The sequence below is a fragment of the Cygnus atratus genome, chromosome 16 (assembly GCF_013377495.2).
Source record: "Cygnus atratus isolate AKBS03 ecotype Queensland, Australia chromosome 16, CAtr_DNAZoo_HiC_assembly, whole genome shotgun sequence".
NCBI lineage: Eukaryota > Metazoa > Chordata > Aves > Anseriformes > Anatidae > Cygnus > Cygnus atratus.
The window spans coordinates 1,447,180-1,473,893 of NC_066377.1; the positions used below are offsets into that span (position 1 = coordinate 1,447,180).

Genomic DNA, 26,714 nt, shown 5'->3' on the forward strand with positions numbered 1-26,714 from the left:
TACATCCAGTAGACCAATATCTAGAAGACAATCTTTTCTGCCATGTACCACAGTCAACGCTAGTTTTCTTTTTTTAACATTTGGCTCAGTCCAAATATAGGTGTTCCCACACAGATTCTATTCAAACTGTCACATAAACAGACCTTTCAGTAATAAAATTTATTATTTAAATAAGTTCAAATCACTTTTACAATTATGGCTTAAATATCAAAAAAAAAAAAAGGAATGTTGAGGTTCATTCTTACAAACATTATAAGCAGGTAAAAATATTTGTATCCAAAGAGTCATTTGAGATCTTCTGCAAGTTACAGACATACAAAAAATAAAAACCTGCCACATTTAAAGTTCATTAATTTACACTTCATGACACTTAACATTTCATTTCTATTTAAAAAAAAAAATTATTGCAGTAAATTGACCATTCTACACAGATCTGTCCAAATCCTCAGAAACAGTCCATGGGGCTTCTCCTTTGCCAGCTGGAGCCAAGGAGAGGTTTCCTAGCTCTGCACATCTGCAATTTCACTGCCAGTTGGAGCAGGACGCAAGGTGATTTCAGTAACCGCACAGACCGCTCACAGCACAGCGCTTACTGCGTGTGCTGGTTCCCGTTGTTGAAATCAGGCTCTAGCCCCAGTTAGCGCAGGGAAAATTAAGTCATCCTGCTGGACGTGTGTCCTGAAACAATGTTCTTGTGTTTGGGAGCTATGAAAAATATAGAGCCTGTGATCCAGCAAATACCCTGTGCACCGTGCTGCCAGTTGTTTCCTACTGGAATTAGCAAGGTGGTTTTTTTTTTTTTTTTTAAAGTATTTTAAGAATATTTGCTTGAACATAAAATTATTTCAAAAGTAAGTTAAAAGCTCTGTATGCAAATAAAACCAGACCACTTTGAACTTTTATTCTATGCTAATTTCTGTGATTCCTTCTATTCATGAGCATAAGGACAAGAACATGATATTCAGCTATACCTAACAGTCTACAAAAAGTTTGATTAATTGCACTTTCTGCTAGCCCTGACTATTACAGCTACATGACCAACTCTACAGGTACCTGCTCACAGCACAAACAGCCAAAGCATCTGGACTGGCTGTTACTGCTGCTTGGGTGATTTACAGGAGCATTTTCTAAACACCAGTTACAAAATACATCTTCAGAGAAAAAAAATAAAATAAATCTATGTATTGTCTTGCAACACAGAGGTGACTAAACAAAACATTTCAGTCTAGGCTTTACCCTCCAAGGTGTAGCAGTAAACAATTTTTTTTCTCCTGGTGAGAGCAAAAGGAAGTGCTTTGTGGGTCATTTTCTTGGTCTGTAAAAATACATGGCCAAACCCCACACAAGAGCATTGGACTAAGCTACTACACTTGGAGAGTCTCCTCATTTGTGTTAGATGTAATGAAATAACCAGCAGAAATAACAGGGGAGAGACTCTTCAGTTACATCAGATAACAAAAACAAGGCCCACTGGTTCTAAAGCGACCAAGATGAATTTGTTAGAATGATGCTGGCACCAAACAGTTCCAGCATCTTTTGCAACTCTCCAAATCATCTTTGAGATAGATGATTGCATTTCAGTAGCTGACAAAGTTGTTCCTATACAAGCTTACTTTGGAATTGCAATATTTGCAAAATCAGGCTGGCGTGGAATCATTAAGATCCAGGGTGGAATGACTTTGAGGAATGGAACTTCACATCTTACCAATTTTTATCAAGCATCTTTAGAACCAGCAGGAGTTACTTCCTAAAGACTTTTGTCCCAGGTGCAATTGGCAGCCATAGGTCAGTTCTTATGCTTCAGGAATACAACAGCAAGCCTGGGTGGTCTCTAATGTACAGATCAAACCCATCGAATGGGGAAGTGCAGGAAGGTAGTTTAAAACAAGGAAGAGAGGAACGGAATTGCTCCGTAAGTTCTTGAGTCAAGTCTAACAGAGTCAGAGCATGAGAAGTAACACAGTGCCAAGTAAGGACTGCCAGACACAAAGCTTTCTTATTGCACATTCCTTCACACTGGGAAGAGCCACGCAGCGCTTTCAATTGCAATCACAGGACAAAATTCATCCCTGCCATTGTGCTGTGAAGTCATGGGGACCCTTCACATATGCCAGGACAACTTGAGTCCCAGCACAATATATACATGGTGCAAAAACACTGTGATTGCATCTTGGCTCCAACCCACGTGAACATCCAGAGACAACCAAGCATGTGGTCTCAGGGAGAGCTGAGGCAGGCACTTCATACATTCAGAACTGAAATGAAGTAAAGACATTCTCCTTCAAAACTAACGTGCTTCAAAAGCAGCTCCATGATTCAGTAGAGAGCACCACTTCACCACTATATATCCATATCAGCCATAAGTTACTGTGCAAAATCAACCTTCTCTAGGAAAATGACAACTTCCAGTTCACAGCAGTTTGGCTACTTAAAATAAAAAAATACATCATACACATATATGTTGTGATACATTTACCAAGTTTCCATCACTGCTCTTAAAAACTCAGGCCATAGACTGTGAAACAAATTCACAGATTTAAAAGTTAATAAATTAAAAGCAGCTTTAAAAAATAGAGAGTAGGAAAGGGGGGGGGTGGACTTTTACAGGAGGAGATTTCAAATAAAACTCAGAACGGCTTAAAATACATTTAAAAATTCCAACATTTCCTGGTAGGAGCAGTCCTTGGTTTTCGTTAACTTTATACAGGTGAGGACAACCTCCTTTGTACAAAGAATAAGTAAAATCTATTTACAAAATCACCTTGGCCTTGGCTCTGTGGTATTTACAAGCTCAGAGAACAGCATTTTGGCTAGACAGCATGGCATATGGTTCTCTTTTTGCTTTCTTTCTTCGCTTATAAACAAAAACAAACAAAATATTGTTTTTCTGCTTTGAAGAAAAAAAAAAAAAAGAAGCCTTAAAAATTCCCTGGCCTTGAGTGGTACTACTCAGAAGCTTTGGTCCCATATGGCAAATCACAATTTGCTGTGCAGATCTGCTGCGTGCAGTTATTCCACCTGCAATGAATGGGCCGTGTATTTGGTCCCCAAAGCACAGCTGCACTGACAGATAGGATGGTGGCTCCACTGAGCATCTTTCATTTAAAAAAATATCATCAATAAAGTCACATGCCCACCTACCCACTTCCAAATGCTTTTTGGTTTGCTAGAGATGAAAATTCCTGTCCAACGTTGCAGTAATATAAAAAGAAAGACACCGAAGCTCATACTGAGGCTGAGCTGTCAATGTGCAGGGAAAGATGCTGGCTCTCCTAGTGCATTTGGCTCAATGGTTCATGTTCAAATAATGGAAAGATTTGCGTCCTTCCCAAGGCACACGTAGCACAGTTTTGGTGGAGACGGACGAGTGTATTAAGACAAAACCCATCTTCATCGGCGGAAGGCTGAAGTCTTCCTGACAAAAATCTCCTGGGCAGTGGTATAGCAGTTATGCTGCATGTAATGCTGAAGCAGTCTCCTCCACAAAGGGTTGCACTCCAGGAGGTACCGGTTCCCTGTTGGCACAGAGATGGGAGGCAGCAGGTTAGTGGCTAGAAGAGGCTCATATGACACCATCACAGACCGGTCAGAGACGCTTTGGTCTAACATTTCTAGCCTGATGGTGCTGGGTAACTTGCAGGGATATTCTGTTCAGCCAGAGCTCTGTGAAACCACAGCTCCCTTTTCAGTGCTGCCACATTTGTGAGCAGCTTTCCTATACATCACAGCCTACATCTGCACAAGTAGTAGGCAACCGAGAAGCAAAATTCTGCCAGAAGAGAGCTCTAGGATGCAAGTGATGGCAACAACATGGTCCAAACTAAAGAGAGAATATACATGCTGCATATGAGCCACACACGCTCTCTGCTTTGTGCAGATTGCCCAGATAGCCCCAGTTTCAAAAGCACAGTCTAAAGGGCAGAAGAATAAAGCAAGCCCATCGGTTGTACTAGTGCTGACCTCCATCCCTTTCTGCAAAGCACCCCGTTTTCCTGCAGGCCAGTACACGCTCCCAGCTTACCCACCTATAATGCAGAGTCCTTCCTGAGCTCGGGTGATGCCGACATTGACCTGGTTTGGGTCGGTAACGAACCCCAGGTACTTCTTCTGCCAGCTCTTCGTGGGCTTCCTGTCAATCTCAGATCGAGGGCAGGAGCGTACAGTCGACAGGATCACGTACCTCCATTCGCTTCCTAGAAAGCATGAACGACCACACTGTTTAGAAGGAAGCATCTGGCCACCCCATAAGACAATCATTTCTCTACAGCAAGACCCACAAAACTGTCAGCCACAGTCTGGGTTTCTCCAGCTTTGGAGGCCATCCAATTCCCAGCTGTTGCTTTCTACGGAGCACTGGCTACGGCAGTTCTTTGACACCCCCTTCAGGCATCCTCCACATTAACCCTTCCCATCTTCATCAGCCTCACCCTGCCTGGGCACTCCAAAGGTTTTATCGTAATCCCGAATCACTCTGAATCCTGGCCCAGGGATGCTTCCCACAGGGCTGAAACGACCCTGCTGTAAGATTTGTCTCTGAGAAGTTGCTTTGGTCCTCAGGAGAGAAAAGGAGCAACCCGCCCTGCTAGCCTCACCTTGACTCTTCATGATGGTGCAGACGGTCACGCCGCGGATGCCCTCTTTCAGGAGGCGCTTGTTGATCTCGGACACCTGGGCGTTGTAGGGGCTCAGGATGGCGATGCTCTCCGGCAGGATGGTGCCATCTAGTGTCAGCTGCTTCGCCGTCCTCACCTGGGGAGAACAGGGTCCTGCTCACCTGGGAAGGCGGCCGGAGGCAGCGGGCCTCCAGGAGGCTGTCCCACGGGCGGCGATGGTGCCTGGCCGTGCCTGCTCTGGGTCACGGTCCCACACAACTGCCTCCAGCCAGGAACAGCACGGCCAGCACGCTGTAGACCCGAAGAGAAACTGCACCCCGCTGATCTTCATCCCATCTCACCACTCAATGTAACCTTCCTTCCACAGTCCCCATATTCCCACGGACACAACATTCTCCCTTCTGCATCTCCAGCAATTCCCCAGCACCCTGCTCACCGCCTGCTCCACTTCTTCTGGGTTAGCTTTGGAGTTCTCGTTTCCTTCCTCGGTAGAAATCATGAGGCTCTGCTCCTTCCCCTCTATGTGCCCGAAGATGATCGGGCAGCAGTGGTTGTCTTTGTGGTAGAAAACGCTGCGTTTGTGTTGAAGCTGGGGGCACGTTTTCAGCCGATGTTCATAAAACTCCTGGGATGGGAACTCACAGATGTTTTTGTGCTGGCAGAAAAAAAAAAAAAAAAAAAAAAGGAGAAGCTGAGATGAACAAATTAAAACAAAGAACAACAAAGAAATTCTCGACCAGCAGCATCATTTTAGGCAGGTTTCATCTGTGATGCCAACATGCTAGAGCTGGCGCTGGGTGAGTACTTTACTTGTTACTAGGAAGGGAAGTGGGGAATATGTTTCCCGGTGGCTTGAGACAGACCCTGACAGCAACACTTTTAGTTACTGAAAAAAGACAATCAACCTGAGGAAAAGCTCACCATGCGGTACTGTGTATCCAGCATCCACGCCTGTTTCTGGTAGCGCTCAAAAAGCGATGTCTCCATGCCAAGAGACTTGCAGAAGTCGTTGTTGACTACAGGCCGCAGCTGTTTGTGATCCCCAAGCAAAACAACCTGGAACAAAGAATGGACACCTCAGCTGGGAGGGTGGTGAAGGCCATCAGCTCTGTGTAAGGCTATTTGTATTCAGACATCTCTTGCTATTTATTTACGTTAGAGTTACAGCAACCTCGATCAGGGACTGTGCTGGGTATTATATAATGATCCTGACCCAGATACTGCAGAGCCTAGTTCCCATCTGGCAGAAGAAAGTTGTCACATAGCAAGTCTGCTACATGCTTCTTGTCACACCGACACTTTGTACCCAGGTCAGCACATATTTTGGTGGCAGTGATGCCCACTCTGCAATGAAGCACCAAAACCACATCCACACCACATGTTTTCCCCTACAGAAAGCCGAGTGCAAGTTCAGAGGAGACCATATGGGTGTAACTGAAGACAGGGAGCTGAGCTGATCCAGCGGAGCAGCAAGTAGATGCAATAGTTCTCCACTGTAACTTTCAGGTCTTAATGAGTCTGCTTTAAGCGACACAAACAGATAACGTAGCTCATGTGCCTGCTGAGCATACTCATGTACTTTATGTACCTCTTTGTGCCTCAAGACTTTAATTATAGCTAGCAGAGTTGCACATCAGAGGAAAAGACTGCCCCAAGGCTGAAACATTTGTACGCCACCACAGATACTACCAAGAACAACCTTAAAAACTCGTCAAACTTGGAAGAGCACTGTGGTAAGAGGTGGAAGGTGTGTAGAGACTCAAGAGCTCTGAGCAGCCGTCCTAGAGACAGGTCTTTGGAAGGGACTTACCTTCTCAGCATGAGGATGGCTGACCAAGGGGATGAGGGTCTCAGGCTCTGTGGACATGGCACACTCATCGATGAGTATCTGCTTGACGTTGAGGTTCTCCAGGGAGTTGGCAGACGCAGCGGAGCACGTACACAGGATGACATCGTGGCGCTTCAGTTCGTATGTACGAGCTTCTGTCAAGATGTGTTTGTACCTGATGGTCAATGCAGAAGATACCAGGTTATGTACAGGAGAAACATCTCCAGGTTCCCAAGCAGGAACCAGGCAGAGGTTATACTTTCCTAAATGCTTCTGGCTCTATTCTCCTCCCCAGAAAGAGCTCGTGTTCCCTGAGAAGGGCTTCAGACAGACAGCAGGAAACGCATTTTGTTCTGAATTCAACAGGGCAGAGGCTCAGGGTGTAGGACGCAAGTGTCGCAGACATACTGTGACGTTCGGACCAGAAGGCCTACAGCACTGAGCAGAAGTGATGCTGAGGCTCTGCACTGTAGCACTAACCCTGAGCTAATCACTTTTTATTATCATTCTAAATGCACAGCTTATTCACCTTTTTTAATGTTTTCACCTGTTCTCAGTTTGCATGAGCCAGGACAAAATTGCTGACTTTCACAGAGCTCTACCAGCTTGCATCAGCTGAGGCCTCGAAACTACAGCCCAAACCTCTTCTCACAGGGAAAGAGCTTTCTGCACTGTGATACTTCAGGTGGTGGTGGCACATGGCCAGACTCAGACATCTCTCACCAAGGTCTCTTTCTACTCACTTCTTTATTTCGGCTTCTGTTATCTCTTCTCTTTCCTTCACTCGAGTGTCAAAGTTACAGATAACCTGCCAGAAAGGGTTGGGTCGCCTTCGGATTCGATGATGCAGGATTATCTTGCTGAATAAAGAGACAATACATAAATATCTTCCCCACAGAGACCCAAGCAATTTCTTCTCCAGTGCAGCACACCACACGTCTACATGGAGAAACCACATTAGCTAAAGAAGTCAAAGCCAGACTTCTCCATCTTTATAGACCTGACACTTAGTTCACCCTTGAGGACACAAAATATAGCAACCGCCTGTTAACAGCTGCAAGCAGGAATGACATCTGAGACGTTTAGGGCTGTTCAAAAAAAAAAAAAGAGATGAAAAAATCTAGGATGTTTTCAATCACCGGGGTTTCTCGATTAGGTGCTATGTTAGACTATAAACCCTTAGTTGAAAAAAAAAATAAGTACAAAGCAGGTCATTAGTGCTGCTCTGCAGCAGTGTAGTGGAATCCACGTTTGCTCTGGCTTGTTCAGCTTTATGGGTGCAGCAAGCACCACTCCCCAGCACTCGCACAGCCCAGGGGGCCATGTTGTCCTACCTGAGCTCAGGCTTTGGTTTTGCGTCCCGCAAGGCTTTGCGGGAGAGGTGCCGGTTGCTCCCTGGGTATGGGTATTCCAGCGTCTCTATGGCCTCCCCATAAACTCTCAGTGGTTTCAGGTCCTTCATCTTCAGCAGCATCTCTGGGGAAGGAGAACAAGCCTGCTCAGACAGTGCCAGGTGATGCTGAGAAACCCGGCGGCTTACGTGGTGCCCAGCGTTCGCCATGTGGAGCACCTTCCTTCTCCCCACCCCTTGCTCATCAACCCCACCGTTACCAGTCCTCACCCTGCAGTGAGGAGTCTTCTGTGAGGACCAGACCCCACTTTCTGCCTCTCCTGTCTCCTAGCCTCCTGCTCACAGCACTTCCCTTCCACCAGTATGAGATACTTCAAGGGCTTAGAGCAGATAATTACCAGCAACAACATCAACGGACTTGTTGGACGGGCCACAGTACAAGATGCACTTTCTCTTTTCGGGCTCGTCTTCATCAGAGGAAGGCAATTGCTCATTCTTGCTGGTCTCCTCATTCAGCTTATGGAACCAGTAGACAATGTGAGTTCCAACAACAGTTTTCCCTGTACCTAGAAAGGCAAGAATGCTGCTCAGAACGCTTTAACCAGGACACCCTTGTTCTAGATCAGTATCCAAATGACCAGCCATGAAAAAATTCAAGGACCAAAGGGACTGCCCTGAACAGTCCTAGGCGCTGCCAACATGTGCAACCTTTGCCTGTCTCACTGAGGGCCCCACGGAAAGCGATAGACAAGGTCCCAACGCCAAGGTGTGCGTGCACACGTGCTGTCCCCACTGCCCTACCTGGTGGGCCTTGGATGAGCGTGAAGGATTTTTTTAAAGCATTTAGAATAGCCTGTCTCTGACTCTCGTTGAGCTTCCTCTGGCTGCCAGGGAGATCAAAGGATTTTTGCTGCAGGAGTTTGGACTTTGTCACTGCTACAGCAAAGAGACAAGAGAACAAGTTTAGAGAAGGTTACTGAAGAGAGCACACAAGCAATTCAACAGGAGGTACCAAGTGACTGCGGCAAGTACCAAGCAATCACAGCCCAGTGACAAGACCACCCAAACATAACCCTTGTCCTGTGCCAAGAGGCTCTGCCCCTGAGGCTTCTCTGCAAGTCCTGGGGATAAAACCTGGGCTGCACCCGCTCCAGCAGGACAGCTTGTACCAACGCCACCTGCACGCCGCCAGGCTAGCAGCTCTTCCCTCCCCTTGGCAGGGAAACCTCCTGCTTCAGCAACAGAATCCCCATGGAAGGGGCCCACAGAGGCTGCCAGGTCACCTGCCTGGCCAGAAGCACGTAGTCAAAGGTGAATATTTGCACCTACCTTTTTTTGGAGGTTCATGGCCTAAAGCGATGCTTTTAGCAAGTTCGGAGGCATGCTGGAGCCTCCGAATTGCATTTTCTTTCCGTCTGTCAGACAAGGAAAAATAAAGAGTGAATGAAGTGTAGCATAAAGTAGCAAAGACAGTAACACAGCTTTGTACAACTGTCTCATTTATTCCTTCTCTTTTGGTGTTGCATTAACTCCTTTCACAAAGAACTTAAAAAAATTTGCCTTCAAGTCCTATTCTGCTCTTTGTGCCTCTCTGAAGAGCTGAGCCTGCAAAGATGTTGAGAGCAAGGAGCACAACTTCTGTCCCAACTCAATTTTATTACCTCCCAACTCCATTTTATTGGATTAGCTTTAATTTTTTCCTAAAATTTACAACAAACAAGGAAGCACATTCTGCCCTGGAAAAACTACAGCAGTCACGGATGCGATTTGCAGTCTGCACTGCGAACAGAGAAGGGCAAACGGGACATCAGCTGTGCTTTGGTAAGTGCAGGTCATGCTTCACAGCAACACAGGAGGATGACTGGAACATCAGGGAGCACATGTTTGCTCAACAAACCCTGATCCAGTGCTTCACGCTGCCTTTTATGACACATATTGCAGCAATTCAGGAACGTAAGAAACAGATGTCCAGTGAAACCTCACCATGGCACCTTCCTCTACCTCCCCAGCCCCATCCTCGAGATCCACCAGCAAGAAACCACCTGGAGGACAGGTGGGAGAAATGCCACCACCCCCAACAAATGGCAACGGCCCAAGGGCACAGCCGGAGCTGAGCAACGACAGATTTTTGGGCAAAGCAAAGCCTGTTTGGGTCTAGCAGGGGGTCCCTCGGGAAACCATTACGCTGCACTGGTAGGCTAACTAGAGCATGAGCACGAAGCACACTTACACGTCTGGCAGCATCTTGGGTATGAGCTCCACTGTGAAGCTGGCAGAAGCCTGTGAGATTTCCACGGGGATGTTCTCCATAGACATATAGTTGATGTAAAAATTCAAAGTCTGCTGACTACTCCTGTCTGACTTCTGGTCGTCGCTGAACTCCTCGGTGATCCCATGAGCCACCCAGGTGTATGTGTCTGGATCGACCACAAGTTTGTTTTCTGATTTGTCCTTGTTATTCAAAGACAGGTTCTGGAGGCCATGGCTAAGGCATTCCTCATTGCTTTCAAGGCTCCTAACCTTCAGCCCACTTAGGCGAATGCACAGGTAACAGTGGTTAAAGTCCACCTCAATGGAGCACTCCTCCAAAAAGCTTTTCTTTAGGCAGAAAGTCCCTTGCAGCTGCCCTTTGCTCGTTCTTTGCTTTGCCCAGGTGATTTTGACATCGTGGAGGACAATAGAGTCATTCTCAGCCACTGCACACGAAGCAGACTCCATGGCACTCATCGGCATCCACACCTTGCTATACTCCGCCGCGTGCTTGTACTTGTCTTTGGACGGCAGGGTGGCGTACGCAGAGAAGCAGTCGATAGGCTTTTCCGTGTGCTGCAGACAGATGTCGAAACCTGGCGTCACGCACCACAGCTGTACGAAGGGCACCAGGAAGCCCCGGGAGACGTCCGTGGTGAGCTGGAACTGCAGCGTGTCGCCAGCGCTCAGCTCCAGGGTGATCTCCACATAGTGCGAGCACTCGCTCTTCCTTACCCAGCCCACCTGCCGCTTGTAGAGCTCCTTGCTCTTCTGCAGCAAAGCGGCCAGGCTCTTAAAATTCTCACTTCTGATGGCCGCGAGCATGTCCTGCCATATCTGGGTCTGGAAGAGGGTGATGCTGTGGTCGTGGAGAGCACCTGCCTGCAGTCTGGGTTCTTTCATCGTCTCCACAGAATACATCCTCCTCTTCCACATCATCCTAACGCTCTTCTGCTTCTGGATGAACATAGGCTGCTCTATCAGCTGAAGGGCCCTGTAATTAATTACCTGTGGATCTGGAAGACTCTCTCTACTCAGTGGAAACAGGGCTTTAAAGTACCTCTCCATTCCTTCAATATCCACCACGAAGGCGATCTTCTGCAGGACTTGGCTCTTCAGCTGGGTGGCCATCTGCATGGAGCGGGCTCTCTTCTCGTAAATCAGCGCCTTGGAATTCTTCTTGTTGAAGTCATGACAGAGAAACTCGATGTCATCGGAAGAATAGATGGTGGGCTTCTTGCGGAGCACAGAATGAAGGTGCCGCTGCACCACGACATCCATGTACCGGCGGATGGGAGAGGAAGCCCAGGTGTACGAGTCAACGTGCAGGGAGTAGTGGCCCACTTTCGACAGGACAGTGGAGTTGGAGCGACTGAAATAGGAGCGGCTGAGCAGTCTCCTGAACTCCAGGACCACAGGGGCCAGCTTCGGGTGGATGTCATCAGTAACGATAAGGTCTAGCATCTTATGGAGATCACAGAGATGTGCAGCTGACTGTAAATGCTCCCAGATGGGGGCCAGGAGGCTGAACTCCACATTTTTAGGGGACTCTTGATTAGGAGACACATCTCCCAGGTGGTGTGAGAGATGGAGGGACAAAGGGATGATATGGCTGTACTTGTCTTTCATGGCTAAAAGCTGCTGAGGGTTTGGTTCGCTCTGACACCGGAGAGGAGTGACATTTCTGGTGTTCTCCTGGTTGGTGAGGAACTCAGCCACGAAACTATTGAACATGATCATGAACTCCTCTATCATCTGATGGGACCCCCTGTTACCTGGGGAGCTTTCCTCATCCAGTTGGTCATAGAAGCAATCCTCCTGCAGCCGAAACTTTCGGTGAATCCTGGAGAAGTGATAAGCCACAGCTATGCAGTCCTCCAGGGTATCGAAACAAAGGGCGTCCCCGCCTCCCTTGTAGTAGTTCTGAATGCAGAGCTCTGCCTCGCTGTAGGTCAGCTGCCTGTCTGACTGGATCACAGAGAGGGTGAAGATTCCCTTTATCACCATGTCAGTCTCCTTTTCTATGGTGACGAACAAGGAGATCGCACGGCGCTCTTTCTGTGGCAGGAGGCTGCAGATGTCTTCACTAATGCGGGGTGGGAACATGCACACGGGCTCCTGGTCAGGGGGGTAGTAGGTGACACCACGCCTCTTTGCTTCCAGGTCCAAGGCGCTGCCTTTGGGAATGATGCCAGCCACATCCGCGATGTGGATCCCAATCTCGTAGCGACGTCCAAGATCCCTGACGCTGACAGCATCGTCCAAATCCTTAGCACCTTCAGGGTCAACAGTGAAGGTTGGGTAACTCCGACAGTCCCTCAGATTCTCCTTGGTGAGGTTTGGTTTGCTGGAGGTGTATTTGGCAAGCTCCCTGGTAACAGCAGCTGGGTATTTCCTCTCTAAGGCGTACTCCAAGTTGAGGATCTTTAAGCTTTCTTCCAAAGTCAAGGCCACACGCAAAATCTCAGTTATTATCCCCAAAGGGTAGTAAAAACCGTCCCGCCAGGAGATAATCTGGACACAGAAGATTTGGCATCTCCTTGTGTCCTGGCTGATCTTCTCGCAGCTGACCACCCTGTACTTCCCATTAACAAGCCTGCGGATGGGAATGACGTTGGGTTTCTCTTTCAGGCCTGGGACAAATATTTTGGTGACAGTGGGATCGATGGGTATCATCACCCGGGGGTCAAACTCGTCCATCATGCAGATGAAGGTCCGTTCTCTCTCCGCACGCTTCAGGATGCCCACCACCTTCCCCTGTGGGCGGAGGCCGCTGCTGTCATCTGTGCTGTTCTTCAGGATTTCCACGAGCACTTCGTCGCCGGTAAAGGCCGTCCCGCAGTGAACCCTGCCTTTGATCTGAATGGTCATGGCAGGAGAGTCATTGAGGGTGATGGCAGAAGCCCTGTCAAACCTTTCTTTGACCAGCTCACACCTCTTGTACATTTTGGGGTGCATACGCAGATATTCCTGCATCACCTGAGAGGAGAAGCTGACATATTCCTGCCTGTCTTCCCACCGGTTTGAAGTCTCAGGCTTCACATTCAGCAGCCCTTCTTCGGACACCGTCACCAGCATGTTCTTGCTCTCGTCTAAGAGCTCCTGGAGGATGGGATCATCAGGATTCAGGCTATCGGCCTCAGAGCTCCAGGAATCCGTGTCGCTGTCCTCGTCGTTCCGCTGCGGGCTCCTCCTTCTCCAGCTCTCCTTGTCGCACGCGGCCTGCTTGATCTGCGCCATCGTCAGGTTCTCTGGGGAGGCGCTCCCCTTCTCGATGCACTCCTGGATGAAGCGCTTCCACACCTTGCTGCACTGGCCGTGGGAGCACAAGGCCACTGCATCCCCCACCGCAATGACTTGCGACTGAGCCCTGGTCATGATGGTGTTGAGCACTCGGGCTTCGTTGAAGAACTCGAGGTTGTGGGAGGCCGAGATGCGCAGGCTCTCGCTGGTGTGGACGGTGCTGATGATGATGACCCGGAACTCCCGCCCTGCACCGGAGGGGACAAGGCACAAATCACTCACGGGAACGCTCTCGGGGATTGCGACAGCCTCCAGGCACGAGCTGGGACGGACGCCGCCGGTCACCGCCACCCACATACCGGGGAGGGAAGGGCAGTGTGGAGACAGGAGAACGGCAGGGCACAGAAGCAGCAAGTGCCCACCGAGCAGCCCTGCGGGCCTGGCGGGGACGAGGACAGTGACCCTTCACAAGTGTCCCTCTACCCTCAAGGACAGCGCTGCCGGCTGATGGCACAGCAAATAACAAACAGCAAGAGGCACCCTGGTGATTTCAGAGCTGGGAAGAGACTGTAAAGAAAGGGTGTGGAGAGCAGAAACACACCCCAGGGGTCGGTTAATTCTCACCACGAGGAGTCCCAGCTGTACAGTAAAAAAATAATAATATTAAAAACATGGATGAGTCATAAGCTAAGTCCTGGAGAACAAAAACAGCCCTATCCCTCTCTCATCAGCCAGGGCAGCGGACTCCTCCTTCAGCAAACTGCTCTGCAGTTTTTCCTGCAGTGGGTACCCACAGGGCACGTTACGTTCAATTCCCTTCTACTCCTGGCCTCCCCTGCTGGTACGTGGGGCTTCCTTCACACAATTCACACGTGCTGACGTCTCCAGGATTGCACTTCCAGGGTCTCCACCCTCCCACCAAGCAACATCCGTATGTTTGAAACGACTTGGCAGTTGGGTGCAGATTTAATTCAGTGTGAAATTGTATTCACGAAGGCAAGGGTGAACTCCAAGAATTACCAACCAGACGGGGATCGCAATCAGCCAGAGGATTTCCAGGCGCTCCCTCCTACTCAGCGCCATGTGGGCCGCATGGGGAAGAGCAGGGAGCTCTGCCTGAAAGCACCCCGGGCACTCTCCCAGAGAGGTATTTTGCCGTGAGACCACCCTGGGTATCTTGCAGGGAAATGCATGTATGGGCACTCACTCAGTGAGCTTTAGAGAGCCTGGGTATCTGGCATAAGAGATGCACACAAATGCTGTACAGCAGGCACAGCAAGGAAACACAAACCACCCTGCCCGCCAGCCATGGGTAAGTGCCCATAAAAACCACTTGCTACATCAACTCAGCCCTGGGCATTTTAGCAAGGATGACAATGTTAAGATGTTCTTCTGACCACCCAGCGTCTCTTCTCCCTGCCCATTACCCAGGGGCAGTAGCTGCAATCAACTCTCCTGTCCACAGATGTGACTGGAAGAGTCCTCCCTAGCGCGCAGGAGACCTCAAAACACAACCACGCATTATTAATTATTGCGAAGGACACAAACCTGGCAAGTTTTCATAGTTTTCCACCACTACTTCTGGTAGCTGCTTCTTCCTCAGCTCTTGCCGTATTGCAGAAACCTGGTAAGGAATAAAGAGGCCTAACTGAGCACAGTTTCAGCTCAGGAATGCCCCCCCAACTCCGAGGTCCCTCACCCTTCTCAGCTGCAGGTTCCCCAACAAAGTTACTCAACAGCAATCTCACGTCCTGGGCTGACTTCAGTCAGTGCTCCCACTCTGCCCTACAGTTAACCTGCTTAGAGGAAGCTGAAAGATATCTTCGACTAAAGCACCCCCCCGCGAGGCATCTCTGGTGCAGCCACCCACTGCATACTGCTTTACACAGAGAGCACCTCGAGAAAAAATGGTGGCATGCAAGACCCCAGGTTCCCCCTCTTTGCTAACACAAGAGATGGGTTTATCATAAACAGAGCCCAGCATTTATTAGGAAGGGTTTAGGGAGTAGTCAGCAGTGCACACATACCCCTCCAGCTAGGGAAGGCGTGGTTCTCCTACATACCTGTATGCCGTGGGAGACCACGCAGATCCTCCTCAGATCTCGGACACCCCACTTGTCTGGCCACCTCTGATAAATCTCCTCCACTTTCTCAATCACTTGTATTATCTCGGAAGCATTGTGCCACGAAATCAAGGACATATCCCTTTCAGCCACACCAGGCACATGGCAGAACATGAGCGGGTAGATTTCGGGGTGGGGGGGGATGTTCCCACTGGCATGGATAGCATTGCCTTTGCCAACGTAGAAGTGCTTGGAGACGAACTCAATTATGCCTGCAGTAGAACGGTAATTCTCATTGAAGATGATCCTGCTCTTCATGGCCACTTCATGCTTCTCTTTCTGATAAAACTGAAAGAGTCGGTTCAACAGGGTGTGATCTGCGGACTGCCCCTCCCCAACACAGAACAGCTTTGGGGTTATCTGCATGTGGTCCCCAGCGAGGACGATCCGGGTCTCGAGAGTGGCATACGAGAGTGGAATCAAAGCTTCACACTCCAGCATCTGAGCGGCCTCATCGATCATGATGTGGGTGAAGTAACCTGGGGCGACCTTCAGGTTCTTGGATAACATGGAGGTGGTAATAATTATGCGGTGCCTGTTGATCTCTGTCTGCGTGGGGTGCCGGAAGGAGCGCTGGTCTTCAGAAAGGCAGCAGTACATCTGAGTGGTGGGGTCGGTCAGGCTGACGGGACGGTCAGTGGATATAATCCTCAAGGGAACAGCCCACGGATGCCCGTTGGTCACGTAGTTGTGGAAATACTCCCGGATGTAGATGTCAGCAGCGCTGGAGTGGAAGAAAGGTGGAAACTATCAAGGGACTGTAAGTGGTGCTCCCAGTGCTGTGACCATTATCCCAGTCTTCTCTTATCATCCACCCACCGGCAGCCAAACCCTCCCCAAGTTGTGGTTGACAACACACCCTTCACAAGAGATAATCATGTATGTGCAAAGAAGATGGTGTTTACTCAGCCACCAAGTCCAAGCATATTTTGAGAACATGGTTTAAAGTATGATTTGATACTCGAGACCAGGGCATCAATCCATGCTCGTACGGAGAAATCATTTTAAATGCAATGTGCCCAGCTAAATCTGTGGCCCTGCTTCTCCCTGGAACCAAATCACACAGCCGTGAGCTGGCACACCTCTCCTCTGCTGACCTCCCGGCATCCCCAGCCCAAGCAGATGATGCAAGATCTGCACAAAAGTAGCTTCAGTGTGAGCAGACAGCCTGAAACAGGCTAAGATTAGAAGTCATACATTTATTATACATTGCAAACTAAGGCAGTAACAGCCTGCAGGATTGGACGTGGACACTTCTCAGCATAACTGCGCTAATTTTAACAAGCTTGGCCTGGATTCTCTCGAGGCAGACTCAACAGCAGTCAGACCAGATCTGCATTTCCCTTTCCCCAAACTCCCCATGGAAAAGTCAAAACAATGACATATGCACAGAGCCTTCAAGGGCTCCACTCCATTTCTTCCAGTACACATTCAAGGCTAGAAAAGGCTAGAAAGAAATAACACTCTCTCCATCCCCACTTTATAATGGAGCAGGAATATGCTACCTCTTCTGCCAACGCTTCCACCCGTGCCAGGCTTCTTCCTAACAGGAGTGCCAGAGCAGTTGAAGACATATTAAACGCAAATGAATTATTTATTTAAACAAGTAATTGAAACGCATACTCAAAAAAGGCCAGCTCAGCTCCCTCTCGTGGACTCTGGCTCCCTCTCATCACACGAGGCAAGCACTGGCCCAGTGCAGGAGCCTGGCCCACGACTCTGGCTGCCTTTTCCCTCGTCCCCTGCTAACCTGTTGGTGTGGGTGCAGATCAGCACCCGCGCATTGGGCTGCCTGATGATCTCCAGGGTGGCCATGGCCAACGTGAACGTCTTCCCCGTGCCGAAAGGCCCGTAGATGAGAAGAGGTGGGACCTGCCGGCTGCTGGTTACCTGGCCAGTGATGAAGGAGATGGCCAGTTTCTGTTTGCTGTTCCCTTCCTGTGGTTGTCTGAGGCAGTAGGGGATAGTGCAACTGGCAACATCAGGTAGGACCAGCCTCTCATCCAACAGGCGGTCGACAGCCTGATGCCACTGCCGGAACAGCAGCTGGTCAATTTGGAACTGGATCTCCACGTTGAGGGAGGTTTTTGGCTTCAAGTTCAGCTCTGAGCAGCATCTGTTTGGTATCTGTAGCCAGATAGTGTTCTCTGTGGTGGCTTTATTCTCCACGCTAACCTCGTAAACCCGATTGTCTACAGGTGGGTCAAGTGCCAGGAAAGCGGTGGGCACGGACCTGTTCAGCAGATACCCCTCATCTGTGTCCGGCGAGAGGTTATATGGGGTAGGCACTTTAGCAAACAGCTCACCAGGCTGGGCAAACTTCATCCCCATGGAGAGGCTTTCGATCATGTTGCTCAGCGAGATGAGGACCCGCAGGTTGAGTCTGAAAGGAGAAAAGACCTGAATTAACACAGAGAACCAACTCGTCAGTTCATCAGCACCTGCCCTCCCCTCTGCAAAGGGGGGATCGTCACCTACACCCAAAGGGGCTGCTGGTCACTTGAGCACAGGGACAGGAACCGTACTTTGAGCTGATCCACAGCCACAGGACATGACACAGCCCCTCCCCTCATATCACTGCCCAGCAAGCCCTCTCGCTTTCCTTTTTTTTTTTTCGGAGGGTTTCACAGGAGCCTGAGGACCCAACCCAGAAGCGACAGGGACTTCACCAGCAGCACGGCCCCAAGGACGGGGCTAGCAATGGGTGCACGGTCCACAGCTAGGAGGAACCCGTTTGCATCCACACCGGGCACTTACTTGGCAATCAGAGCCTGTTCGGCTTCTTCCTCGCAGAAGAGGAAGCTGTGCATCCTCTCGCGGTAGTTGAGCCGGGTGATGGCAGCGTTCACACTGCCCTCGCGCCGGTAGTCCAGCGAGAGCGCCGCAGGCTTGTATTTGGCCAGCAGATCCATGTCCTCACTGGTCCTCGGCACGCTGCGAACGATGATCCGGTTGCCTCGGTCCCACCGCACGAAGTCGACGGCGCGGCCGTCCTCCCTGCTGGTGGTGGCGGGGACGTGCTGGGGGGCCTCCCGCCGGCCCACCTTCACCTTGATCTTCTGCAGGAGGACGGGGCGGCTGCCGAAGTCGAACACCACCCACTGCTCGAAGACGCCCAGCGTGCAGCACTCCATGGAGACCTCCACCAGCGCCAAGGGCGGCAAGGTGGGCAGCATGGCCACGTGCTCCCCGCGGAGGTAGTGGAGGCCCCGTGACAGCCCGTTCCCCGAGAGGTAGAAGGTGGCCCCTGGATCCCGCTTCAGCAGCGCCACATGCTGCAGGGGCATCTGCCGGGTGAGGACACAAGGGCACGGTGAGGGCGACCCAAGGCATGAGCCCAAGGTGCTGCCGGCAGCGTTTCCTACCGAAAGCTGCTGCAGGAGCCGAGTGCCACCCTGGACCCAGTGTTCCTGAAATTCTCCTGAAAGGAGCTTATTCCTTGTGCAACCCCACAGCGATTTCTTTAAGCTTTTAAGAACCTCAGGTCGCAGTTTTATAGAGTGTCTGCTGTAAGCTTGGCAGAGGGGAATTAGACCTGGCCTCTTGCTCCCAATGCCCACACAAAATTCTGGGCAGGAACGTGACTGAACATTGTTATTTGTGATGATAAGCAGGAGGTGCTGAGAGCAGCCAGGTGCACACCAGCCCCGCTGCATGAGACAAGGCAGCAGACACAGTGGCTGCACCCCCACACGGCCACTGCCAAATACCAGACACGTGTCCCCTCTTGGACACCCCCAGATCCCTGTCCTGGAGCCAAGAGCATCCTGCAGGGGCAGGCAGGCTCTCAGCCTCCCATTACACAGAGGTGGGCTTACCTGGGAGTGGACCCTGAACTTCCATTGGTATTTCAACCGCTTGTCCTCCGACTGCACGTGCAGGGGCTGCTGACACACAACCGTAACGCCCTCGACGTACTCAGACATCTGCAGGAGAGGCACAAGAAGGGGGGGATGAAGGCAATAACTCAGGGACAGGCTCCAGAGCCCACCACGTTGCCATCTCCATCCTTTGCCATTCTGCTACCTGCACCCCAGGCAGGACCATCCATAAATCCTCAGCTCAGCCCCCAGCACTGCTGCTCAGCGTTCCCATGCAGCACCCTTGGGAAATAAAATGTCCCGGGGCAGAGCAGCACGGTCAGGTACCTGGAGCAAGCTCCTGGTGATCAGGCTGTCTCAAAAGGGGAGAAGAAGCAGGGATGCTACAACGATTGGACTTGATCTTAGAGGTCTTTTCCAACCTGAATGATTCTGTGATCCCTTTCTGCATCTCGCCCACCTCTGGCGATGAGACTGTTGGAAGGCCTGGGCTCCCTTCCCGAGCTCAGGAAACACACCGGGATACCACAAACTAACGCTCCCACCCTGCCGCCCACGACTTACAATCAACACCTCGTTGGAGCACATCTGATACTCAGCAATGAGCCGGTCCTGGTAGGACAAAAGCCCTTCCTTCATGGCCTGCTTCTTTTTCTTGACGGCAACCTTCACCCTCTGGATCCACTCCTGCAGCTCCTCGGTGGAGTGCGCCTTGGTGCAGCTGCTCCCCATTTCGCACACCTCCGCTCTGTCGGGAGAGAGGCGTCCCAGGTGCCGCCCGCGCCTGGTGCCCGCGGCTGCCCTGCCCTGGTGCCAGCGCGACGCCTTACCTGCTGCACAGCGTGAAGGCGCTCAGCCCGAGCGGCGGCGCGCGGTGGACCCACTGGACGGAGGTGTCGACCGAGAGCATCTGCACGTGTTCGACGGAGGAGCAGTGGTTCTCGAAGCTCTCCTGCGAGCTGAAGGTCACCAGGCAGACCCGGCAGTAGAAGTGCACCGGCACGGGCGCCGCCGGCTTGCCGTTCTCGGCGCACAGCCCCGCTGCCGGCAGCAGGTCGGAGCGGAGCAGGCCCTGCTCCCTCTCGGCCTGCCAGACGGCCATCTCCACGTCGCTGTGCGCATACTGGCACCGCTGTATGCTGTGCCGGCAGGGCTGCCCCTTGGAGACGAAGCAGCAGTAGCTGAGGGTCGGCATGAACTCGGGGCAGGGGCGGATGGCGATGTACTGCTTCTTCAGCCGGCTGTCGGACACCACGTGCACCAGCAGCGGGTCCCAGCTGTGGTGGGACTCGCAGAGCCGCGCCTGGCCGCCCACCGAGATGCGCTGCGGGCAGCCAAAGAAGCAGAGCTTGCAGATCTCCTGGAACTGCCCCCCAAACTCGCTCAGGATCTCGCCGGCGGCTGTGGCCATGGCGGAGGGGTGAGCGGCAGAGCAGCCCCCCAGCTGCGCCTGCAGCACCGCCGCCTTCAGCTGCCGCCGCTCCAGCTGCTGCTCCCTCTCGAAGTTCCACACCATGGCCTCCTCCGGGCTCCAGGCGAACGTGCACTGGTTCCCGTGCTTGCTGCAGCCCAAGCCCACCATGTAGTACCTGCAGACGGCGTAGCGGGCTGGGTTGGGGAAGCCTGGCCGCCTCGACACCTTCCTCCATGCTGTGCTGCGCCGGCTTCGGCAGCGGGCCAGGAGGATCTCGTACATGCACTTGTGCTCCACCTGCCGCAGCTGGTAGGTGATCTCGTTCTCCTTCACGCTGCACTTGGAGCACACCAGGAGCAGCTCCACATGGCGCTGGAGGGTGCCCAGTGGCACCGTGGGGCCGTTTGCTGTGGGCATCGTCAGCGGTGGCCGTGCAGAGTGAGGTGACCCCAGGGAAGTTTCTAAAGAGCGATGCGGGGTGGAGGAGGCGCCATGGAGCCGCTGTGTCCTAGCTTGCTAAGTACCTGCCGGCCATCGGTGCAAGTTCCTAGAGCCTGACAAAGAAACAAGCAACGAGTGACTGAGCAGGGAGCATTAGCTGGTCTCTTTGCTGCACGCGTGCTGAGACACCAAAACAAAGCCTCCTGCGACTAGCCAGGAGCCTCAGCCTGCAGCAAAACTCAGCCGGAGCCATGCTTGTCCTCAGCACCCAAGCACTTGGGGTCCGCTCCCGATGTGCTCAGCAGCTGAGCGGGTCCCGGAGGGCCATGTCCCGTAAGGGGACGCTGCTGAGCTGTGGGGCACCAGGAGGCTGAGCACAATCCTCAGCGTGCTGCAGGCTGCAGACCTTCGTCCTGTCCTGCCCAGGGCAGGGGAGCTGCCTGTGGCAGAGGCTGTCCAAGAGGGTGGATGGCACGGCACAGCACGGCACGGCTCGGCTTGAGAAGGGTGCCTGCAGCAGCCACTGACCTCCCAGAGCAGAGCCCAGCGATCCGACTTCCTCTTCCCGCTCCCAGCGCCTCCCCCATCTCCGCTCGCTCCCGCCAGCTTTCTCTTTCTTTTCCCTGCTCTCTCCCCCCTGGGTCGTGCTGGGGCACGGCAGGGCAGCCCCACCACCGTGCCGAGCGGCAGAACCCCCGGCCTAGCCCCCAGCCCTCCTCCCCGTGGCGCACGAGATTAATTGGGATTAATCAACACAGCAACCGCCCTCCTTCCTCCCTGGCTCCAGCAGCCAAGGCCAGGAGCTGGGCACGCTGGAGCAGGGAGCCCGCCGGCATCTCGTCCCGTAAACATCCGGCTCCGAGCGCTCCGGCTCCAGATGTGGGGACGGTGACTCACTGCTCCGAGCCGTCCCCGTGCCATGGGTGAGAGCATCTGTGAGCAGTTTCCTGGGTAACCAGGGGCAGGGAGCATCCCTGGAAATGCTGCTGCGGGGTTTTGGGGTGTGTGCAGGCGCTGGGGCTGGCTGCGTTGTGATGCTCGGGGCACAGGGAGCACGCCGCGGGCAGGGTGTGCTGCCAAGCAGAGCCACCAGCATCATGCTGAGCGTCTGCCTCGGGCTCCCGACCCACAGCCACAAAGGAGCAGGGGAAGAACGGTATTTACAGCTGAGGTCCGACAAACAGCAAAGCAGGGCTCAAACTTTGCGCTGCTTCTGCTTAAATACTTTTCACTGAGATTTCTTTGCCCCCCTGTGGGTGAAGGGGATGTGGGACGCCGAGGTGCAGCCAGCTGGGTGCTGGCGCTGCCGCTTGGGCTGGGACTGCGGGCAGCAAAACACCAAGCAGGGACGGCAGCGGCCGGAGCAGCACCGTGCACCAGCAGGGAGCAACCGGCATCGCATCCCCGTGCCAGCAGGAATAAATCACCTCCTCCTACCTCTCCGCCACGCATCGGGCTGGGCACACACTTGGCAGATACACACGAGCACTGTTTATCTCCCCAGGTCTGGCAGCAAGCCTGGCTCCATGCACCGCTGCCACTTGCTGTTTCCCTAAGCTGCGAAGCTCCACAGCAGAGACCCCCGGCAGCACCGGCTGTGTCCCCCCACGGACTGGTTCACTGTGTCATGCCACCAGTTCCCTGTACCGGGAGCTAAATCCCTCCCAGCTCATCGTTGCCGGGTTGTTTCAAAGCCTTTACCGACCGCGCTCCGTGCAGGCTGGGAGCCCCCACCTAGAAGGCTCTGGGAGCTTACAGCAGGACCCACAGCATGGCCCTGCCCCGGCTCTGCCTGGCCTCATCTCCACACCGAACCTGCAGAATCTGTAAGGACCACACGGGACCTGCTCACACAGCACCACCTGTGCACTGCGTCCTGCGGATACCCAGTCCCCAAGACTAAAGGGTTCAAGAGCTCTTTCTTCACTCTGGTTCTGCCACAGAAAGGTTGAGGCCACAGCAGACGTTTTGGTGCCGCCTGACTGCTGAGGGATGCAGAGGAAATGTTTCACACCGAAATGAAATAAGCTGGGAAACAATAAAAATACAGGAGAGCACCTATAAGCAATAAAGGGGCAGGAGGCTGAGTGGGGCAGCTGTGTGTCCTGCCCGGGGACACAAAGCGATGCTGAACCCCAATAAGACAGCGAAGGCAGCGCTGCCACGGGGCTGCAGGTGCTGAGCCAACCGCTGCGGGCTCAGCTCGCTGCAGGAACTTTGCAGAGGGTCTGGCGAGCACGGGAGCTGGCAGCCAGCAGGGCAAGGGGCGGACAGAGGCAGCGGCGGCAGCAGCAGCGAGCGGGTCCACGGGGCCAGGCTTCCACTGCTGCGCTGCCAGACGAAAGCCCCACAACGGGACCCAGGAGCGCCGCACTCACGGCAGTCCCGTGCCGTGGTCAAAGAGCTTCAGCTCCTGTGAAGCCGGCGGTCAGGAGCACATTCCTGAGCCCGTCGGGATCAGGGCTAACATCCGTGGCTTTTGGCACACTTTGGTTTCCCTCTGATAGCAGTTTCACCTTCCTTCCTCTGGAAGCCTCTTCCTTACAGCAAGTCCTCTGGGGAGAAGCGCTCACGTCCAGGCTTTGTGCAACATCTGGCATGGAGGAGACTCAGTCACGGCCGGGCAAGAACTCCCAAAGAGCTCAGTAACACAAAATCGAGGGGCTGAAACCCGATCGCTGGCACTCGGCTCGGTCAGGGCAGCGCAGGAGGAGCGCAGCTCCCCGTTCCCAGCACGCCCCCAGCAGCTGAGCCCAGCAGGGAGCAGGATGAGGTCCCGCAGCGCTGCAACAACTCCGACACCGATCTGCTCCGTGAAGCAGTTTAGGAACTACTAATAAAGAGCGCACGGGGCAGCCGGGGTGTTACTGGAATTCATGCCAAAGGCAGGACATCCCAGCTTAAAAAAGCCACGAGGGAGTATTCTGGCTTTAAAGGGTCAATTCTGCTGCTGTTTGTTTTTTTTTAAGAAAGTGTTTGATTTTCAGCAAGCTCTCGGAACAAGCTCCCTGTCCGGGTCTGTAAGTAGGAGGGAAGAGGAAATGGAAGTGCATCCCCTCTTAAAGTCTCCATGGATCACCAGCATTAAAGCCAATTTAAAGCTTTTTCATCTCCACAACCACCTTACAGCAGAACAGGGAGGAGAAAAGAAAAAAACAGCAACAGGAGCTTTTGAAATCTAAACGCAGGTGGAGGAGAGATGTGTGGCACAAGGAAGTTCAAGGAAGCTGCCCCACAAACCAGCCTTCCTACTGGCAATAAAGCTCTGATGTCAACAGGGCAAAATCCACGTGGCCTCGAGGATGGTGGCAGCTGATCAGGAGGAACATATACCTGTGAGCCACAGACCTCAATTTGCAAGTCAGATTTTGTACATTTTCCAAACACCCCTTCCTCGCACGAGCCCTGAAAAGCACAAACTGGGGTTTAAAGCCACTTGCAACCCGCTGATGGGCGAAACGAGTCACTCGTGTTGCGTGGACTGGTACACACCTGTTCTGGGGCCCGGCTCCACCAGGAGCATCTGCCTCTCTCCCAATTCCTTGTACCCTCAGCTCCACGAGCACCTTCTGCCCAGCACTGGTCTGACCTCTGAAAACCAAAGCGAAGCACGCCTCGCTAACAGCATTTCCTCGAGCTGGGGCTCACTGCGCCTGAGCATCGTCTCCTGCCCTCGGCGGCCGCCTCGCAAGGGCTGTGCTGACGCGCGGGGTAATCACATTTCCCTGGGCATGGCGAGCAGAAGCGCGGCCGCCTGCGTGGCTGCAGCGGAGGAACGCTGAGCGCACCCGCGGCGCTGGTCCTGCTCGCACCCGGAGCCCGCCGCGCTGCAGAGGAGCTGGGGGAGGAGGGCGGCTTTTTTGTCAGATCTCGCCTCAATTAATTATTGACAGGAAATTAGGCAACACATCACACTGGCGTGAGCCAAGTGCCCCTCGGTCGCAACAAGCACGGTGGGTCAGAGTGCCAGGACTGCCCCCTGCATCTCCCCACCGCCAGTGGTGTGCCCAGGGACATGCGCGCCTCGGGGGACTCTGGTCCCGCACCCCGGCCATCTGCCCCAGCCAAGCACCAGGTCTGGGCACCCCAGGACTTTGTCTTCTCACGGCTGCGGGTGCTCCGAGGAGCAGGGCGAGATCGGTGCAGCATCCCCGAGCACCCCACGAGTGGGTGGCACAGCCGGGCCGCCGGGAAGGGCTTGCACTGGTGCTGCCCCACGGGTGCTGCTCCGTGCCGCTCGCTTCCCCGCCGCCCCATCCACCTGCGGTTACCCTCTCAGCGACACCGGGGTGCCCCCCTCCCCTGTATTTCCCTCCTGAGCAAAACCAACTTCTGTAGCTGCCAATCTCCTTTTCCCGGCCGCTTTCACCAAGCCAATTCTCTCCGTATCCCAAAAAGCCGGGGGGCTGGAGGGCCGGCACGCTTCTCCCAGGCGTGCTGCTGCCAAGCGGCAGCGGGGAGCCCCCGGGGTGTGCACAGCCCCTCGCACGCCGGGACACGGCTGCACGGAGCCCGCGGGCACCTGCAGCCACAGCCGCTGCGTTTGCCTTACCCAAACAGGAAAAAGTTCACCACGAGCCGCAGACCACATCCCCGAAGCTCAGAAGCACCAGCGGAGAGGAGCCGGGGGCTGCTGCCGGGGGGGCGGGGGGGGGACGCAGCACGCCCCTGGCAGCCCGGCTGCTCCCTGCCACCCGGCCAGGACTTTGCACCCCAAGAGCCGCACCTTGACCGCCATCCCTTCCTCTCCCTCGGGGCTCCCGCACGGGCAGGGAGATGCTACGAGCTCGGGGAGCCGACGGGGGAGGGGGAGGGGGGCTGCGCACCCTGCATCGCCCCCCCGAGCATCCCCAGAGCACCCCAGGGCCCCCCCGCGCCCGGCATCTCCCCAGCGCGCACCCAGCCCCGCGCTGCGTGCCGGAGGGATCCCGCAGCACCCAGCGCACCCCGTGCCTCCCCCCCGGCACCCCCAGCACCCCGGGGCGCCCCCCAGCACCCCGCGACACCCCGGGGCGCCCCGCAGAGCCCCCGCTCCCCCCGGCCCAGCGTCGCTCTCACCGCTGCCGAGGCCGGGGAAGGTGGGGGGAGCCCGGGGCGGCCGCCCTGCGCTCGGGGCTCCCCGCCGCCGCCGGTGGTTTCGTTTCTGGGGCCTCCCCGCATTCAAAGAGGGGCCGGACTTCGCGGAAATTGCATCACGGCCGCCCCGCCCCGCCCCTCCCGCCGGCACCGGGGGGGAGCCGGCACCGGCACCGGCGCGGGGGGAGCCGGCGGCGCCCGGAGGCAGCGGGGCGCGGGGAACCGGCGGCACCGGGGGGGGATGCGCCGGCACCGGGGCTGGGCTGGGCTGCGCTGCTGGAGCCGGCACCGGCACCGGGGATGCATGCACAGGCACCGGGGGGGGATGCACAGGCACCGGGGGGGGATGCACAAGCACCGGAGGGGATGCACAAGCACCGGGGGGGATGCACAAGCACCGGGGGGGATGCACAGGCACCGGGGGGGCATGCACAAGCACCGGGGGGGAGATGCACAGGCACCGGGGGGGATGCACAGGCACCGGGGGCGGATGCACAAGCACCGGAGGGGATGCACAAGCACCGGGGGGGATGCACAAGGCACCGGGGGGGCAT

The 26,714-nt window shown here is 53.9% G+C and overlaps 1 protein-coding gene across 1 annotated transcript; it reads right to left on the reverse strand.

Annotated features, from left to right (window-relative positions):
- On the reverse strand, positions 1 to 26,217 carry HELZ2 (helicase with zinc finger 2). The gene is made up of 20 exons (XM_035567128.2): positions 26,143 to 26,217; positions 20,060 to 21,197; positions 19,794 to 19,977; positions 19,227 to 19,334; positions 18,166 to 18,695; positions 17,159 to 17,791; positions 15,349 to 16,132; positions 14,834 to 14,909; positions 10,023 to 13,533; positions 9,122 to 9,207; positions 8,594 to 8,728; positions 8,191 to 8,358; positions 7,776 to 7,917; positions 7,185 to 7,301; positions 6,424 to 6,616; positions 5,535 to 5,669; positions 5,050 to 5,268; positions 4,593 to 4,749; positions 4,026 to 4,193; positions 1 to 3,515 (listed from the first exon to the last, which is right to left on the reverse strand). The coding sequence occupies exons 2-20, from the start codon at positions 21,058 to 21,060 to the stop codon at positions 3,391 to 3,393; spliced, it is 8,472 nt and encodes a 2,823-aa protein (XP_035423021.1). The 5' UTR covers positions 21,061 to 21,197; positions 26,143 to 26,217; the 3' UTR covers positions 1 to 3,390.
- Between the last annotated feature and the right edge of the window lie 497 nt (positions 26,218 to 26,714).